Raw genomic sequence first — 19,145 nt, 5'->3', positions numbered from 1 at the left:
GAGTCACATAAACTGTATTGAATTTTTAAAAATCAATTTAATTTTTTCTAGAGCTGCAAAGACTAAACTACTATCAATATAGATATACATTTATTGCTTGGCATTGCTACAGATCAGAGTTAAGGTTCTTTGGATAAACTCACTGGATATTTCCAAACCTGTATATATTTACTTTTCATTTAGACAGAGCCTTCATGCAAAATTCTTATGAGATTTTTTTTTACTCTTAAATAACTCATACATAGTTTTAATTTTAATAAGCTTTCAATATTTTTTTTTGTTTCCTCTGGAATTATTTGAGATTTTGCTATGACTAGAAAATTATTAAAGCCTCAAACTATCAATAAAAATAAAATTATGAAAAAGACATTACAAGTTTTTTTTTTCTTTTTTGGTGCTACTTCTTGATCAGTTCTAATAAAAGCAGCGTGGTAAGCAGCAAATTGTATTTCAAATGGTTGTAGAAATTAAATAGGATTAACTTTATTTAGCTATTTGTAAGCTATTGTGTAAATTATAAAGCAAAGAGTTAACAAAAAAGTCAATGTAATGTGAAGAACTCTGGTCCTAGATGTGTACATAAATAATGTTTGTGGGTTTAGATGTCTTTTATGTTTCTATTACTCAAAAATAGATTTTTTTTTCTTTTTTTCTGATTGAATATTTTCAGCCTTCCATTGACTGAAATAGATGACTGCCTTAGGGCATTTCTGAAGAGGAAAACTAAAAGAAAAATTACTAAATTCTTTTGTTCAGAACTGCTGCTCTGCATTTCTAGTACATTTTTTAATACAAAGACATAAGAGTCAATGGGGAGTTTTGCTCACAAAAGGACTGCAACATTAGCTTGCATATCAAGGCATGCAAGTGACGACCAAATAGGCACAATAAGACCACAGTGACCAGGAAGGGGTAGTTAAAGCTATATTCTCAGTTTTCATATTTCATAACTTCACAGGTGTGCACAATGGAGTAGTTTGCCTTTCAGAATAGGAGAGAGGGCCAGTGAGGTAAGGAAGAGAAATCCTTCACACTGTAGAACAGATGGGAAGCAACACCACTCCCATGGTTGAGGCAGCCTGATGCTCAGACACAAGAACAAGGTGACAAGGTGACCTTCTGGGAACATGGGAAGACTTTGTTTTTAGCTGGGCTTTAGTATGGAGCTGACTATGCACATACCTGCAAAGCAGGTATTTAATCCAGGCACAATGGATCAAAGGCTGTGTACAAAAGGAGTAACCATTTAGTCTTTGTGGCTAAGGAGCAACATTAGCACTTAGGAGATACGGCACATTTCTGTTATTTTATTTTTGAATCAGCACAGATGAGTTAGCTAAACTGTTCCTCAGCTTTCCCTCTTTCTTGTGTCTATTATAAGAGGCTGCTGTGAGAAGGAGTGCTGTAGTTTTTTGTGATGTATTTACATCAGAGCCTCAGTTGAAGATACTCTGAAAGAACAAAGACAGATAATTATCCTGACTTTTATTCTTGCAGGGGTCAACATTAGTAGAATAAGTTTTAGAAATGATGTTTATTTTGTGCGAAAAAAAGAAGAGGGGATTTTGGAGTGTTAAAACTTACATTTTTATTCAGTTACAGTTATCCCCTCTTTAGTGCATATTAGCCAGTAAGAAATACATTGAAAAGCCTCGATCAAAAGGAAAAGCTACAAGGCTTTCTTCTTCTCCACTGCTGCTGCTGGCAGTACCAAAAAAGTGGAAGCAGCTTTTCAGAGAAAGCCCTGGGGGTCCTGTTGGACCATGAGCCAGCAACGCACCTTTTCAACAAGAAAGCCCAACAGCCTCTCCTTGGGTGCATCAGGAACAGCACTGCATCACCTGCAAGTTAAGGATGTGATCCTTCCCTACTCCTCAGCACTGGGGAGACTACAGCTGGAGTACTGGCTCCAGTCCTGGGCTGCCTGGTATGAGAGGAACATCAATGTACTGGAGTGAGTCCAGCAAAGGGCCACAACGATGCTGAAGGCCCTGGAGCATATGAGTTATGTGAAGAGCGTGAGAGAGCTGGAGTTGATCAGCCTGGAGAAGAAAATACTCAGGAGGATCTTGCGTATAAATCCTTGATGGGAGGGAGTAAAAAAGGTGGTATCACTCATCTGAGTGGTGCCCAATGACAGGCCAAGAAGCAACAGGCATAAACTGAAATGAGGAAATTTCAATTCCCTCATGAGAAAAAAGCCTTTATTACTATGAGGGTGGCCAAAGACCGGAATAGGTTGCCTGGAGAGTCTCTGTCCCTGGAGATATTTAAAACATGCCCTGGCCCTGGGCAACATGCTGTGGCTGACCCTGCTATGGACAGGGCAGTTCAACTAGTTGGCCACCAGTTCTTTCCAGTCTCACCCATAATGGGATTCTGTGGTTCAAACAGTTCATCATAATATACTCTGCTGACATTAGAGATTTTGGAAAACTTCTTAACTTTATTTATTTATTTATTTATTTATTTATTTATTTATTTATTTATTTATTTCCCAAAGATAATCACGTTACCTCTTCCCCCATTTTGCTTTCTGTCTGTGTGATAGTGCTTTCTGCCGGGGCGTGGGCCAAGGAACAGATCTAATGTATCATGCTGTTCATATTACAAAAAATACTTACAGTGCAGTAAATGTGTTCAAGTCTTACTATGTTTTCTGGGGGCAAAGGCAGTATACACCAGTATAAGTGTACTTTTATTTTAAAGGGTTGGAGGCTGATCCTACAAACCCTTTATAGTGTGAGTAATTCTGATATAAAGTTTTCTTCCCCAGAGCTATTCACTTTTGAAAGGGTTACTCTTCACAGGAACCAGTCCTTGTGTTGTGTGTGGCAGTTTAGAAACTGGAATGTGAAAATATTTCTTCTGAACATAGAATGATAATGTGGATGGTTGTTAGCAACGCAATTCCTCCAACAAATGGGAATGGTTACTGCATACAGAATCAGTTTTACCTTCATTACTTTTCAAGAGGTTACTTAAATATATATCGTAACTGCTATAGAGCAAGGAGGAAACAGAATGTGGAAAAATGAAGGCTTCTCATATCAATCGTGGTCCTTTTTTTTTTAACTGGCAGTTGTTCCTATTTTCAAGTGTTTGTTTCTACTTTAATGAGGATACCAACTTTCATCCAGTGAGATGTGTGGGTCACTTTGTTAGTGAACTTGCACACACCAAGGCAATACACCAGCTGGAAATTTTGACTTTTAGCTGAATTATTTTTCCTCAGCAAATGGCTTTCCTTTTGACATATTTTAATGTACTTGCACACTGAGAGGAAGAGTGGGTGAACAGAAAACAGGCTGTTTTATTAACCCAGCAGTCACCTTTGAGATTCATACATGTCCACTTTTTTCTTACCTTTGTACCTAATCCCAAGAGACTGGTACCTGGCTTCCCTTGGAATAACAAAGTCAGTCACAAACCTCCAAACATGATTGTTAACTGAATGCCAACTGTTTCTTCTTATCTTTTTGTTTTGGTTTGGGTTTTTTGGGTTTGGGTGGTTGGTTGTTTTTTTTTTTTTTTTTCCCCAGTAATATGCTAGGGATTGTGTCCTTATGGGTGCCCTATAACCATAGCATTAGTTTGGCTTTGTATTTAAGGATTTATTTTTTTTTCCAGTAGTAGAGGTACACTGAAAGAAATTAAATTGGTGCTTCTTTTTTGTCTGTGTGTTTTATAGTGATTTTTTCAGCTCTGCTAATAGTGGAAAGGGAAGAAATAAAGCAATGCTGCAAACACTGACTGGACTACAGTTTCAGCTCAGAGGAAAGCTAAAGGATCAAGACTGGACAGAAAAGCACCCTCGAGAAGAAGCCCGTGCACATTATTCACAGTGTCATATGCCAGTTTCACAGTATCCTGGGTTCAGTGGATTTTTTCCAGTGGGAACACATTTTTCATCAGACAAAGCCTCAGCAATCTCAGAGGTACCTATATTACCAACAGATATTTACAAAGCAGATTTCTGAATGCTGTGTTATCTGTGGAAAGCTATTCCTAATTGTAATGTAATTAGCTCACTTTGAAGTACACCTAGATGAAATCCAGGAGGAAGGTGAGTTGTGAAGCTCTTGAATTTACAAGTTCTAAAAAATACATAGGGCTCAAGCAATCAAATGCTAGTGTATTATCTAACTAGGTCTTGTCCCCGTGCTGCCTCAATATATGCTCATTGAATCATTAATCTTAGGTCAACTCTCTAATGATCTAGGGCTGACAACTAAATCTCCGTCTTCCCTTTGGACAGTGGAATGTCTGGAGTTTTCTTTCCACATCACACTGTACTTCCAGGCAGCAGACAGGCTGAGGTCCTGCCAGGGGCAAGTGGGAACAGGGCTACGCAGCTCCATGTTTCCTCCATCGCCCTGTGGCAGTACAGGCAGCTTCTCATGAGACATAGGGAGAGAAGATGCTGCTTCATGGTAAATCTGTGTCTGGCAGATGTGTTTTTGGCATCAGCCATTTGGGAATACATTTTTTTCATGCACTGATATTGACAGCATGGAGCGGTCCTGGACTATGGTCTGGTCTCTCATCTCCAAGGACAAGTGATTAAGTGGTTTAGTACAGTGGCCATGGTGTCAGGGGCAATATCACACAGGCTGCCCACTCCTTGGCCTGAGCAGGGCATGTGCAGGGGTGCAGAGCTGCCACACTGCAGCCATGTCATTTCTTGCAAGCTGTGCATTACAGAACTAATGCTTAAAAACCATCACTAATCAGATCACATGATGTCACCATATTTCTCTCTATTTGAATGGGAAGTAACTGATGGTATTTCAGATGCCACATGGTGGCAGCTGTTGACAAAGGCTGATACTAGTTTGTTTTTTCATTTTTAAAACTGAGGCAAGATTAATTGCAGTGAGTGGAGCAGCCAGGTAGCCATTTCAGAGATGCTACATCAGGAATGTTCTCATAGCTTGATATCTGATGCACTGACCCTTCTTATTTATCAGTGGGAAGGAAAATAAAGATAAGTAGAGTTTCAGCTACTATCCAAACTCTGAATCCAACAATGAATATTTTAAACCTTTCTTTGACTGCTAATAGAATTTCCCTCCAGTTCTTGCCACTCCCTTTCTCTTCTTGGCTCCCTCTGCTCTCCTGTTCCTCCAGTATTCCTCACTGTAGCCTGGGGAAAAGAACTTTAAGAAAAATAATAAAGTTTTTATTTATTCCTTACAGCTTTTCTGCCCCTGTGGGCATTTGTCTGCCTGTCTGGCTAATGCGCTGTAATGAATCTGCTCTCTGCCATACATACACATATCGTCCTATCAATCAGTGAGAGGAAATGCTGAGTATGGTGAGCACTAACAAGCACTCAGAGGGGTCAGTACACCAGTGCACTACAGTGGCATGCTACTTTCCCTATAGGCTGCTTTAATTGGGGGAACATAAATGAGTCGGTTTGTGTCTGGCACCGTGTCTTCTTGCCAATACCACTGCTTTGGCAAACTGACCCTCTCTGCTTCAACTTTCAGGGCAGTGCTAACCCTCTTCTGTCACCTGCTAGAGGCAAGTCCCTCTCAACCCCTTTGGGGACTCTGGGTTAACTGGGACAGGTGGAGCCGCTGGATTATTTTGCTTGCAGAGGCTAGCAGATGATCAAAGAGTGCTGAAGAGCCTGTGGGGATAATGCTTCTTTGCAGGTTGGAAATCAAAGGAAAAGAGAAGTGGAAAAGGTGGAGAAAAAGTAAGGAGGGAGATGAGGAAAAAGAAAGCAAGGGGAAGATAAGACAAGGAAATAGTGAAAGAAATAGGAGATGGGGAAACTGGAAGGACTGAGGAAAAATGGCAAGAAACCAAATAAGAGGAGGGAAAAAAAAAAAAAGTAATGACAAAAAAAGATGTGGAAAGTCATATATAACTGGAGAGAAATACTAGAAGTAGAAAAATAACCCTAGAAAAAACTTAAAATATTCCTGTGCAGAAGTCAGGGCAGACAGAAAGCGACATCTCAAAAAGGTCTCAAAGAGGATCGGGTCACAGAGGAATTTTTCAAAGGTAGGTTTCAGGTTTTAGACAAGAAATCATGTCCAATTCATAATTAAGTAGCAGTGTTTTAAATTATATGCCTATAGACAGGTTGACTTCTAGACAAGATTTCTTTTCACTCATTTGTGTGCAACCAATGCACCATTAAGGACTGACTGTCACTGCTCTGTAACAAGACTTATGATTGAGTAAATTTTCTGCCAGAGACTTTACAGCAAAGCCAATCTGTCCTTTGTTGACTGTATGGAAGGTGAAAAGGTGTTGTTTTTTTTTTTTGTTTTTTTTTTTTTTTTTGGTTTTTTTGGGTTTTTTTTTAAGAATAGAGGAATTATAAATCTCTGAGGGGTTCTAAAGTCTAAGGTGGGAACTTAGGGTTAACATCATGTAAGGACAGACAATTATACCTTTCTGAAAGACCCACACTTTCTTTGCATGCACAGTTCTGGTGTTGATATGTGTGGGCCATTTGCATGGCAGTCAAATGATAAAAAATCTTAGAGCAGTGTTTCATTGACCATAGCAAGAACTTAACGAGGAATCCATCTTGAGTGAAGATTTACCACAAAATACCGTTGAGAACACTGTCTTTGAGATCAAGGATTTGGAAAGCTGGCGAGAAAGGTTTAGTTTGGTATTTTAGAAAAACAATAGCAAAGGCCCAAGCAAGAGATTTCAAAGTCTGAAGCCTCTTGCTGAGGCCTCTTTTTTGATGTAAAACGTGGATCCAGCTTAATTTCTGTGCTGATCAAGGAGAGTCACCTATACTGTCCAGGAAGGCAGGTTAACCTATAGAAATACCAGAGGGAGTAAAAGAGCTACCAGATTTTCTCCTCCAGTATTTGTAAGCCCTATGAACTAAGAAACTTTGACTTCAGCAAACATCTGGATTGGAGATTCTGAAGGAAAATCCAGAGGACAGTAGAATGTCATTTATGACTCAGAAATTGTGACTTCTGCTCTTGAATGAATGCCTGATGGGGTGAAAGGCAACATGTAGTGACAAATGTTATCCTTCAGTCAGTGGGCAAAGGCCACGTTCCTACTCTCTGTGTTTACACTCTGCTGTCCTTTTCTCAGGAGTGTTTCAGTTTCCTAGTCAAAGTTCATCCTAGATAATGACTATGAACACCCTTTGAAGGAAAATTTATTTTCTTTAGGAACAGCTTTTATCAAATATTAGTTTTGGTGGAAATTTTAGTCTTTTTTCCTCAAACAATCAATCAAAGCAAACTATTATTTAGTATTTCAGGATTCCACTTATCTTTTTCACTTTTCTTTTTCTCTCTCTCATCCTTTAAAGATACGTCTGAGTGGAGGTTAAATGAATATATATATTCCTTCTCCAGCTTCTCCCTTCTCCATGTCATGACTCTTTGTTGTCAATGATAGACTGTGTGTTCTCAAATTCAGGATTGTGCATGTCCTTTGTAAAGACCATTGGCAACTTTTAGGTAAAAAGAGGAGGACAATATTATAGTAATTATCATTGCTAAACCAGAAATAATAATTAAAACCCAAACATTCAACAAGATATATTCTCTGATAAGAAGGTGTTATGACTGGAAGAACTCTTGTTGTGGCAGTATTTTAAAAGAATTAACATCATAAATAGTAAAAGAATGGCTGATACGGAACTTACTTAATAATGAATGAAAGAAAGATAAGGTGGCTTATGGAAAACTGATTTTGTCAAACTAACTTTGTATCTGTTTTGATCCAATTTCAGTTTTGGTTGATAGAGGTAAGTTTGTTAATATTAGTCAGACATCTTCAAGGTGTTTGATTGGCACCCACTGCAAAATAACTTTCCATGCAATAATTGGATTAATAAACTAAATATTGATGGATGTGAAAATGGATTTGGAAATGGGGTATGATTGGTGATTTTGATGTAGTCCTTTGGAGTAGCACAAGAATGAGTTCTTGGCCCAGTGCTACATAAATATATTAGCAACTACTGAAAACAGTGATTTATTTGCAGAAGGAGTGGAAAAGAGTGCAGAAAAATGCCATTGGTATAGAATAGCATGGGATTTTCAAACTGTCAGACTGTGTTCACAACTAAATAATGAGTATTTTAATGACAGCTACAAAACCTGCATCTCCTAAAAATGAAAAGTTTTATCAGGTCATAACAAGATGGGGGACTTCATCCTGAGAACCTGTAACTTTGTCAAAGACTGGGGAGCCAGAGACTTTGATCAACTGGAAATGAGCTTCCAGAGCAGCATTGCAGCAAAATAATTAATCAAATGTGTATATATAAAAATGCATATTAATAAGTAAATAAATAAATGATCCTTGAATTGGACCAGGGATACTGGTTTACCTGTGTATTTGGGGCTGGTGTAACCTTTACTGGATGCTGTGTCAATTCAGATCTTCCCAGATCTAGTAGGAAGCTAGTAAGAGGGTAAGGACAAGACAAAGAATCCAGTAATTTATAAAAATATAAAAAGATCTAAATTATCCTGAAAGATTTAGGGAACATCATCTGTTTAAAAAAAGAACAGGTCCAGTCTGGACATTGTTAGGATGGATATAATGGATTTCTTTGAAAGTATTCTGAAAGCCACAAATATCTGTTATACTTCAAAGACCTGTGCTGCCTGCCTTATATTTCCTATGTAGGGAGTCTCATTTACCTGGTGTCTGCTACATTGACATCCTTCCAGTTCCTTTTCTGATGTCTTCTGTTGCTTGTAGTGACTCCCACATTTCATACAACAGTGCAAACACTTCCTAAAGCTGATTTGTTTTTTTGGTGGATGGGCACATAATTTGATAGATTTTTGACAGAGTAGGAGACAGTATGAAAGAGAGAAAAGAAGGCAGTGTCTTATTATTCCTGAAAAAGTATATAATTTGTAAGTATGAACATGCACTATATATCCAAGAAGATCCTTTTCAGATCCTGGTATATATCTCGTCTGCCTCTGTAGGCTCTGTAATACCATTTTAGGACTTTGCTCCAGGCCACAATTCCTGTGTAAATGACTTATTAGCAGCACACAGGAACATAAGAATACTTAAACTGGAATAGATCAGCTGTCCATATAGCTCAATAATCTCTTTCTGAATGCCTTTCTTGGGATCTCCTCTATCTCTGAAACAAGTGTCTGAATCTGAACCAGATGCATTAGTGACTTTCTGTAGGCAGTGGGGCAAGCAGGCCCTTTTAAGATCCAATTTATGTGGCTTATTTTAGGCATTTATGATGGGTTGCACCCTCAGAATGCCTTTTTTCTCCCTGTTGACTGAAAAAGTCTGGATAATTGTCTTGGATGTAGGCATCTTCATTTTCTCATACACACAAGTGAAATCCATCTCTATGTCTTTTCCTTCAGAGAAAGGATAGAAGTCTCAAAACTTCTTGATTCCCCTTTAAAGTTAGTTTATGAGCTGATACTTGAGGGTTAAAATTTAATTTTATATCAAATTGCCAAAAGTAAAGTAATTGAGGTTATTATGCTTTTTAAGTCTTCCTGAACTGTTTTTCGAAGCAGTTTCTAGCAGCACAGCTGTCTGTGTGTTTGCTGAATTCACACAGATTTTTTCATGGCAGTCATTTGAAATAAGTTACTTTTTAGTTTTATGGACTATAATATTATTTTTACTGTAATACTTACATTTATTGATATTAATAAATCCCTTATATTTGGTATTTATATTTATATAGTGAGAAAGAGTATATAGAGAAGAGGAAAGGTGGAAATGAGGTGAAGGGTTTCAGAAATAAGAGGGAAAAGGGAAATGGGAAGGAGAGCAAAATACATTTTGGAAGATCTGGAAAGAGGAGGAGCAGAATAGAGACCAAAAGATACGGGTAAGTGGGAAATAAATAGAGAGATCTGTGTAGGATTCTCAGGCTCACTCATTATTTTGTAGACTTTTATAATATTTCTTCTTTTCTTCTCCTTTTCAAACTTCACAGACATCATTTTTTTAACCTTACAGTGTGTAAAGTCCACAGTCTTCATTCTTCCTCCCATATACCTCATCATTTCTTATCATTTTTTTTAGACCTTTTTATTTTTGCTATGTCTATTCTTGTACACACCTCTTCACATCTGAGCACAGCTGTTGACCTACTTCTGTACGATAATTTCTGTAGCATGGAAATCACTGATGTCGCTGCTACTGAGAGAGTAAGTTCAGCAGGTCCATCACCTTCATCAGTTGAAGAAAACATTAGTGCTGTCTCAAAATTAGAATCACAGGTAACAATTCTCTAAGGACTTGAAGCTGTCCACTGTTAGGATGGTTCAGTCTGAAGTGTATTGTGATTCTTTGTGTGAAGGAGGCCAAGAAGTATGGAAGACAGGTCCAAGAAGAAAAATAGTCATGCTTTAATCACAGGATCTCCTGATTTCTTCCCGTGTATTCTCAGCTCAGCACCCTGAGCAGCATTGTCTGTCTACCCTTGTACATTTAAGTATGCCCAGAACATGTCCAAGTAGTTAGAAGAGTTCCTGGCACAGTTTTGGCCTGTGTCAACTAGTGCTCTCCCTCGGTGAGGTTTGGAAGTTATAAGGTCCTGGTACAGTTCATAACAGGCCTTTTGCAAGTAGTTGTGTTCTTGTAGTTGGTAAAGAATTTACTGAAAAAATATGATCTCTTCCATGACTTCTAGGCTTAGTGCCCACCACCTTTCCAAGCATATCAATTTTATGAATGAAATTGCAGCCTGAGAGGGTCCTGTAAAACTTCTCTTTTGACATCCATGTGCTCTTCAGTGTATATTTCAAAATGGGTGGTGCAAAAAGGGGAAGAACTCATTTAAAAGAAGAGATAAGCAACTTTTAAAATTTTTTAATTTTTTTTTTTTATTTTCCATGGGGAACATTAACAGGTCCCAACTATAATTAATGAAGTTTTTGCAATTGTAAAGTAGAGAACTACAGGGCAAACACTGCTGGCCCTACCTTGAGGGTGTGCAGGCTTTTCCAGTGTTAATGAAAGGTGGCTCAGCTTCTTGTCACCTGCAACAGAGAAAATGAATCAGCTCCACAGACTTGCAAAGCAGATCAGCATTTTTTGAAATGCTGGCCCAGGATTAAAAGCATAACAGGACTCCCAGCTTCCTATTGACTTCAGTGGAAAGGTAGGAACCATGATGGGAGTTAGAAGTCCGATATTCAAGTCTATACTTGACTTGACAGTCATACTATTTCTGAACTGACAAATGGCAGCCAAGCAAGAAGTAGTCAAACTGAAGGGTCACTAGGGAAAAAAAGAGCTTTGAAACAGCAATGCTAGTCTCTATGACAAGGGTTATAGTAATTGAATTTTGAAGGGATCTGACTGTTGAGATATTAAGTATTATACACTGCATTAGTAATTACATAACAGATGATATTAATGATTCTTATGCAAGTGTTTGTTAAACCTGTAATTCAGATTTAATGAATAACAAATGGCCTTTGTTATAAGAAGGAAACCCACATTTCATTTGGAAGATTAATCTTATTTAAAGCAAAAATTCCCTCTCTGAATAGCTGGTGGTATTCAGCCTAAATTAGCATCTGCTGAAGTGAGCAGTTGAGCTTCATCTGACATTTATTAGGACATATGCATAAAGGCTGTACTGTGGCAATACCATTTAATTGTCAGGGCAATTAGTTGTCACTTTGGATATCAGAAATGTCACTGAGTTAAAAAAAAATTAAGGGAAGAAGCTGTTTGTTGTTATGAAGACCCAGTAGAAATGGTTTCCTTTTTAACTGGAATTGTGTCTGAATTTTATATTGCTTATAAAAGTGAGAATCTGATGGCATAGACCAGACCCAGGCATAACAGGGAAAAAGTAATCATTTTAACAGTGGTTGGTCTACTTGTGACTTCAAACCAACTTTGACTTTTATAAAAAATATGTAAATCACTGGAGGCTAGGGGCAAAGACTCTGTTGTGTTTATAGTTCCCTTCCATCCCTAGAAAAGTCAGGATTATTTGTTTTCAACAAATTACTATATTAAGAATAAAACCCTCTTGTGTCCTCGTGCATTATTATGTGAGTCTTACTTCATTTGCTCTGCAGTTTGTGTAGATGTCCTTAAGCAAATCGGATGTGCAAGCTGTCCAGCGGTTTGACTCTTTATCTCTTACTATATATGAGCTTTCTTATTCTGAAAAATATTAATACAGTTGTATTCTTCCAATATACAAGTAAACTGGACGTTGCGTGAGAGACTCCTATTCAACCTCCCTCATTTATTGCTCTTTTTGTTCTCAAATGTTTTCTAAATATTTTTGCAATCAGTGTTGCTTATCTGTCATGAAAATTTAACATAGCAGAGGCAGAAAAAAATCCGACATAGAAATGGGAGTCCTTTTACCTCAAGGCTCTGATCACAGTGCAGTGTCTGGAAGCCTATACTCTGGCAGCTTGTACAATGGCTGGCCTTTGGATTAATATAGGAATGCAGAGCTACAAGTCCCTTAATCTTCATAAAGAATGACAACCATCTCTAAATGGCTGGAGTCTCTGTGTTGTGTATTCATCCCATCTTTCTCCCCTCCTCAACAAATGGGATTTATCAGTTCCAAATCTGTCCAAATAAACTTCTACAGCCTGTCTTTTCCATATGTTGGTCACTTCTGTAGGTGGGCAGATTGGAGAAGGTGATTAGGTGATTCTCTGCTTTGTAAAGGGGGAATATTGAATCAAACTCTAGAAAGAAAAGAGTGAGATTTTTCTTTTGGATATGCTGGAGATCTCTGGACTATGTTGTGAACCAACCGTGTAGAGGGAGAATTTTGCTAATGCCTCAGCTACCATTTACTAATGCTGCAGTGGTGGAAATGCATCTTATACATTCATTCAAAACTGTTTCCAACCATCCCCAAAAGTTCAGTATGTTTTTACCATGAGGGAGATGATTCTGTCTAATTAAGTGATCTATTTATTTTCTGAGAAGTGCTAGACAGGGTTATCTTCATTTAAAGCTATATTATGATTAAATTACCTCTGCACAGTATTTTCTGAGAAAAGATCTAGGACCTGTGGAGGCCAGCACTTCAAAACTTGGGAAAGTAATACTTTTTCAGAGGCAGGACACAGGATATTAAAAATCTCTCTTACAAAAACCAGACTGAATTCTTGCAATTTGTAGATCAGTTGATTTCAGGTTAACTACTTTTGTTGGAGTGAGACGCCAAGAGGTTGAAATGGATGGAAACTCCAGATAGCTTCTACAGATAGTTGAAATCAAACTGAAATATGATTAAAATAGTGTCAAAATATCACGATTTATCTGTGCTGGTCTGCAGTCCAGCAAAACAACAGAGGCTGAAGCCAATGTGGTTCAAGAGATTCCATACTTTTTTCCTTATTTTGAAGGTCTGGAGCTGAACAGACCATTTTCTTGGTACTCGGAAGTGCTGCAACTGGTAGCCCATATGAGTTGAGGTAACCATTTCTATTTCCATCATGGTGTTTCTGCTCCTTTTATTGCCAACTCTTTTTCTTATAAACACTTGTGGATCTTGTTGTTGTGATCTCGACTACACCATCTTTCCTCATACTGATTGCAGTTATACCCACTCCCATGAAAATTTTTTGTTAGTGAATTTATATACAAAGCAGTCTTAAACATCCCTCCTGAGTAGTCAGCTTTACCTGTGAAAGTACTACTCTTTCTTTCAGTTTGTGGAGTTACCTGTCATAATAGCAGATTTTGGTCAGATTAGGAAATATACAAACTGGTGCTAATTTGAAAAATCTCTGCAGCATCTTCTTGTTACTATTTTGAAAAAGGGCATTTAGTCATTCTCTGGTATTTCCTGAAGTGTGCTTTTCCAGAAATGAAGCACACGGTTATTGTCAACAGAGAACTGTGGCCAATTTTGGGCTTAATTTCCCCACTAACTGGAAGGAAATAAAAATAGCCAAGTGTGTCACTTCCATCATTCCTGACTCACAGTTGGTTTTGGATCTTTTTAGCTATATTTCAAATATCTTGCTATATGAGTTTTTGATGAGTAAAACAATGTAAATCTTTCATATTTGCCTCTGAGAAAAGGATACAAACAGCTCTTTATAACTGAGGTCAAGCAACTTTTGATTTGACAGGAAAATTTAGGACATTCCAATTTTATCTCAGCAGTCAAATGTACACCCTAAAATGGAAAGCATCTTCAGTTTGAGGCATTGTATCATACACAGTAGAGATAGATACTCAAAATGCAGTGAAAATGAAGTGAGTCACTGCCCTTCAAATGCAAATACAAAATAAACCACAAACAACTCAGCATGGGTAAAGTAACACAAGAATTATTTTTCACAAATTCAGTTGCCTGCTGTTCAGATCTGTAGTATAAAAACATAGCTTTGGTCCCCATTACACTTTTCACCTATAAATAGGCATATTTATCCTTTCTCAGGAGATAACTGTTTGAACAGAATAATTTGCATCTGTAGCATTGCTTAAATATCACAAAGCTGAGAACCATACAAATTTGGTAATGTAGAAAAGTGTAACAGACAGAAATGGCTTTGGTACTCTTCAAAGGAGAATACCTGTTGTAAATGGCAGCAACTTTTTCTAGTGTCCATAAACCTAAAGGAAGAAAAAGTACTGATATTATACGGCCATGATAGTTTTCAAAACAATGTAACCTGCAGAGGTTGTCAAGAAAGCAAAAACCCCACAATAACCCCCACACCTCTAGCATTCCACATTCCACTTATTTCACCCAGGGCTGCATATTTATTTTGAGATTAATTTGGTACATGTAGTGTACATTTGCCAAGGTTTTTTTTTCCTATTTAAATCTTCAGTTCCAAAGCTATATTTTAATCCTATTACTGCTAATTGAGTGAAGTCTGCAGTCTTTTTGAGTTAGGTGAAGTTCAAGTTGTAATTGGTATCAAAGAAAGGCACAATGCAAGAACTGAATATTAATATTTAACTCTTGCCATTTTATTATTTCCACTTGAAAATCACAGCAGTGGTTAAAAGACCTTTTTATGAGTTCATGAGGGTAGTGAATTGGAGACTATGGGATGAGATTTTTCATTCATGCAGCAAGATTAGCAAAAATTGCTTTGTAAGGAGTGTAAATGAAATATTATACTGGTGCCCAGTAGTACTGGTTATAGCTACAGGTCTCTCATATTCCCATTATGAAATTTTGCCTGTAGGTTAAGTAGCTGCACTGTAAAATTTTGCTCAAGGCTAATACAGCATACAATATTCTAACCCAGGAGCTATTTTGTTTCAAATCTTCCATTTATCCTTTTGCAGATAAGTGGATATTGTGCCAGTTTTGGATGATGTTTTGGATTTGCGTACTTTTTAGATTACTGTGATTTTAAAGCAGAATATCTCATAAGATATGCACACAAAAGTCAATTAATTACTTATGATTGAAAATAAGGACAAAGACCACCCAGGACAAATATTTTGATTTTGGATCACTAAGCAAGTACATTTGTTTGCATAAAATAAGTTGTTCAAAGACACAAATGGTTAATTTGTTCAAAGGCCAAAGAAATTAAAAGAAAAATGACCATTGACTTGATGGCTTTGGAAAGAATTTTTAAGGAATATCTGGAAAACCAGTTAATAAGGAATTTCTGTAAGTTTTATTTTCTCTATTATTCTGAATTTTTTCATTGGGCATTACATGCTTTAATCATACCCATAGTACATATTCACCATTATACCCTTTGATTGCTGTGATCAACAATTGGAGATCAAACTGGACAGAGGCCACAACACATGAATTATTCCAGCAGCATAGTAGCAACTATATTTCTCAGAACCGTATCTTGCTGAAATACCACAAATACCAGAAAAAATCATAGTGCTTGAGAGAAAGAAAAATATAAGAAGTAATGCTGGTAGTCAGAGTAAACAAGCAAAGAGGTCAAAAAGAGATCATATAAAGGAAGAAAGAAGAGATTAAAAATTAGAGATAAAAACATGGGAAAGCAGAGCAAAAAGGACACAGATAGATATATTGTATCTCCATCATGCACTTTATATTAGACCTGATAAATGTGATAATCACTGATTATTTTTTCTATTTAAATTGTTGTCCATCAATGAACATTGCAGATATTCTAAACAAGTAATTTGGCCAAAATGCATAACTAGTTATGGTAGCAAAGCTGGTTCCAGAGTGAGGTATTTGATTCTAATCACTTGCTCTGCTCTGTCATTTCAGACCAATGTACAGATAATCAAAGCTTTGTCTATGTATATGCCTATTTATCCATTAATATTTCATGTTAATTTACTGCAGAGTTTGTTGTATTGAAAGACCTTGCAATGTTGGACAAAAACTGGGGTCCATGGAGGTCTAGTAACTTTGTGAGGTGCATTAATATGACTATAGTCATAGACAATTCCTTACTGAGAACAGATCTCAATTGCTTTCTAAATGATAAATAATTGAACTGTGTCCTGTCTTTTTAATATTGAAAGAGGCAAATTACAGTTACAGGCCAAAGGGTGTGAATAATTAAAACCAGATAACATTAGGTCTTGAGATAAGTTATGGTATCTAACACAGAGAGAATGAAAAAAACCCTGAATGTTGCTACAACAACCTCCAACTGACTTAGTGAGAATTTTGCTTTGAAAATTTTGCCTTTAAATATTCAGTGGGACAGAATAGAAATAAGCAATGTCACCCACTTTGTGCTATCGAAAATGTGGATTTTGTGACTTAAGTCATAATATCAATAGTTAAAAGACATTTCATACAGAGTGCTTGAAACATCATCCAGTTTATTCAAACTCCAAACTTAGTCCTGTCTCTAGATTTTTCCTTTAGTTAGTAAAAATGCCAAAATATTAGAATACAAACATTCAGTTCATACCTTTTGGGGGTTGAGGCTCATTGCCTCCAGCAGCCTTTTCTATCTATTTGTTAAGCAATTTTCTGTCCCTCACTGACATTTTGACAACATCAGATAAATTTTAAATTCCCCCCCCCTCCCAGTGTCACCGTAAAGAAGGTGTTGCATTTTACAAGTGAAAATTTAGGATGCTAAGGCACAAATTAAGCTCCTCATAGTATAAGTCTTAGCTTCCACAAATACCTAAATGGATCCAGCTTTTTAGTTATTTAAATAATAGGTGCCTAATTAAAGTTAGTTGCCCAAGTCTCCCTCTGTGGTGAATGGTGATAGGCACATCCATAATAATAAAATAATAATAAAAATTCCTGCCTTTATATAAAGTCTCTCAGAGGTATCTGAAAGTGATTCACTTTCTGGAGGTCCTTTCTCTTGCTATTGTCCAAAAGACAGACTTAACTTAGGCTAGAAAACTATCTCTTAGAGAGGAATGTCACTTATGATGAATGCTCAGAATTATCCAGGGACCCATGTTCAGGTAGGAAATTGCACCAGACTCTTTGAAGTCTTTGTGTAGCAGGTAACCACTAAGCCATTCTTCTTGCAACCCAGATGATCTTCCTCCAGAGACAGTCCACTTCTCTTACATCCAAGTGAAGCATGAAGTCTTTTCTTCCCTTCAAGTCAGTAATATGTAATTCATTCTTCCACAGCAGGATCAGCACCTATTGCAACATATATTGCTCCACAAATGACTGTGGGATGCTAAGGCTCATATTTTAGGATAGTGATACGACCTGCCTGACAATATGCTCATTTTACAGCCTTCTGACCCTCTGGTGCTGACCACTGGTAGAAGTAGGACAAGATGAACTGGTAAATGCTATGGTTTCCAATATCTAACACAAAGTATTTTGTGTTAGATGCTGTGTGTTAATTATCAGTATTCACAATGTAAAAATGTTTTCTACAGTAGCTCTGCAATAAAAAAAGGTAGTTTCCCTGAAGGCTAAGGATTGTCATCTGTAAACTGAATGACTTGGGACCAATTCCAAAGCCCATTGAAAACAATTTGACTTTACTGAGCTATACTTTCAGTGTACAAAAGTAGTAGTTTTAGGGTGACAAGAAGAATCTTTCTGTGTTCAAAAACAACTCTGAAAACATTATGAAAGCACTCCAGCTAGTAATACTTCCAAGAGACTTGGTCTGATCAGACAATGTGCTGATTTGTATTTAAATCGTTATTAAAAAAACATGCTGTGGAAGGTATTATTTTGGATCATAGGTAATAAAACTTAAGGGGAATCCAGCCTTTAAACCCGTGTGTCTGTGTGAATAAAATTGAACAAATATAAAATGAAAAATCCCAACCAAATCCACAAAACTTTTCTGTACTCTTATTTGAAATCTTTATACTAAGTCAGGCCTCCATGTGTACATGGCTATTTTAAGCTCACTTTCTTCCAAAGGAAGTTCTGATGACATTTCAGAAGTGATTCCCTCTCTGCTGTGCTACAGTTAATAGGCCACTCTTGTGATAACAGCAATATTGCTTCTAAAAATGTGCTGATCCTCTGCAGATAGAAACTGCCACATTATGCCCATTGATTCAAGAAACAACACTAAAACACTTCTCAGTGGAACACAGATTTGGAAGAAATGAGGCTTAACTGGACTTTATTCTCAAAGATGACAAAAGAATAAGAGAAACTAGTAGAAGGGATAGGATCCTGCCAGTCATTTTTTCTCCTTATTTGGTATTACCTAATATATAAAAATACATATCACTCCCTCCATGCATGCATATATATGCTTAAAATGTCTTCTATATGTATGTATGAATGTGTGGAAGTGTATATAATAGTCAAAAGCTGTAAGGAGTGACCCATTGTCACTGCATTGTATAAGACACTGTAAGTATTCATATGAGCAGTTAGTCAGGGCCCCCAAATGTCTTCTACTTGCGTCTAATCTCTGGCTATTCCTAATGGATCGACCACAGTTTTGTAACAGAAATAAGGATTCCATTACACATAGCACCTTGTAGTCAAACAAACAAGTAACATAGGATTGCTGTTAAGGTGTTTGTGATACAGTATTTACTACCTTCACACTTTTATTTTAAAAAAGAAATTTAGTGGCTAGAACTGACCCACTGGTTGTTGTTTCAGAAGACAGACATTCAGAATTAAACTCCTAGATCATATGTGCCTAGATCAGATGCTTAGATGACATTAAACTGAGATTCTCAAAAATGCCTACATGACTTAGAAATGCAGTCTCATGACTTCAATTAAGTAATGAGTTCCAGATTATGCAGGAAAT

The 19,145-nt window shown here is 37.1% G+C and overlaps 1 protein-coding gene across 1 annotated transcript in view; it reads left to right on the top strand.

Moving 5' to 3' along the window:
- The first annotated feature begins 3,737 nt into the window (after positions 1-3,737).
- The window catches only part of TFEC (transcription factor EC), a 97,126-nt gene continuing 81,718 nt past the window's right edge, over positions 3,738-19,145 (top strand). Inside the window, exon 1 of the mRNA XM_026867875.1 lies at positions 3,738-3,938. Coding sequence (XP_026723676.1) covers positions 3,738-3,938 — 201 coding nt within the window. The remainder of the gene's footprint in view (positions 3,939-19,145) is intronic.

This window comes from Athene cunicularia (genome assembly GCF_003259725.1).
Source record: "Athene cunicularia isolate RWA chromosome 1 unlocalized genomic scaffold, athCun1 chr1_part2, whole genome shotgun sequence".
Lineage (NCBI taxonomy): Eukaryota > Metazoa > Chordata > Aves > Strigiformes > Strigidae > Athene > Athene cunicularia.
The sequence above is the reverse complement of the archived record's forward strand: the minus strand, read 5'-3'. Positions and strand labels throughout refer to the sequence as shown.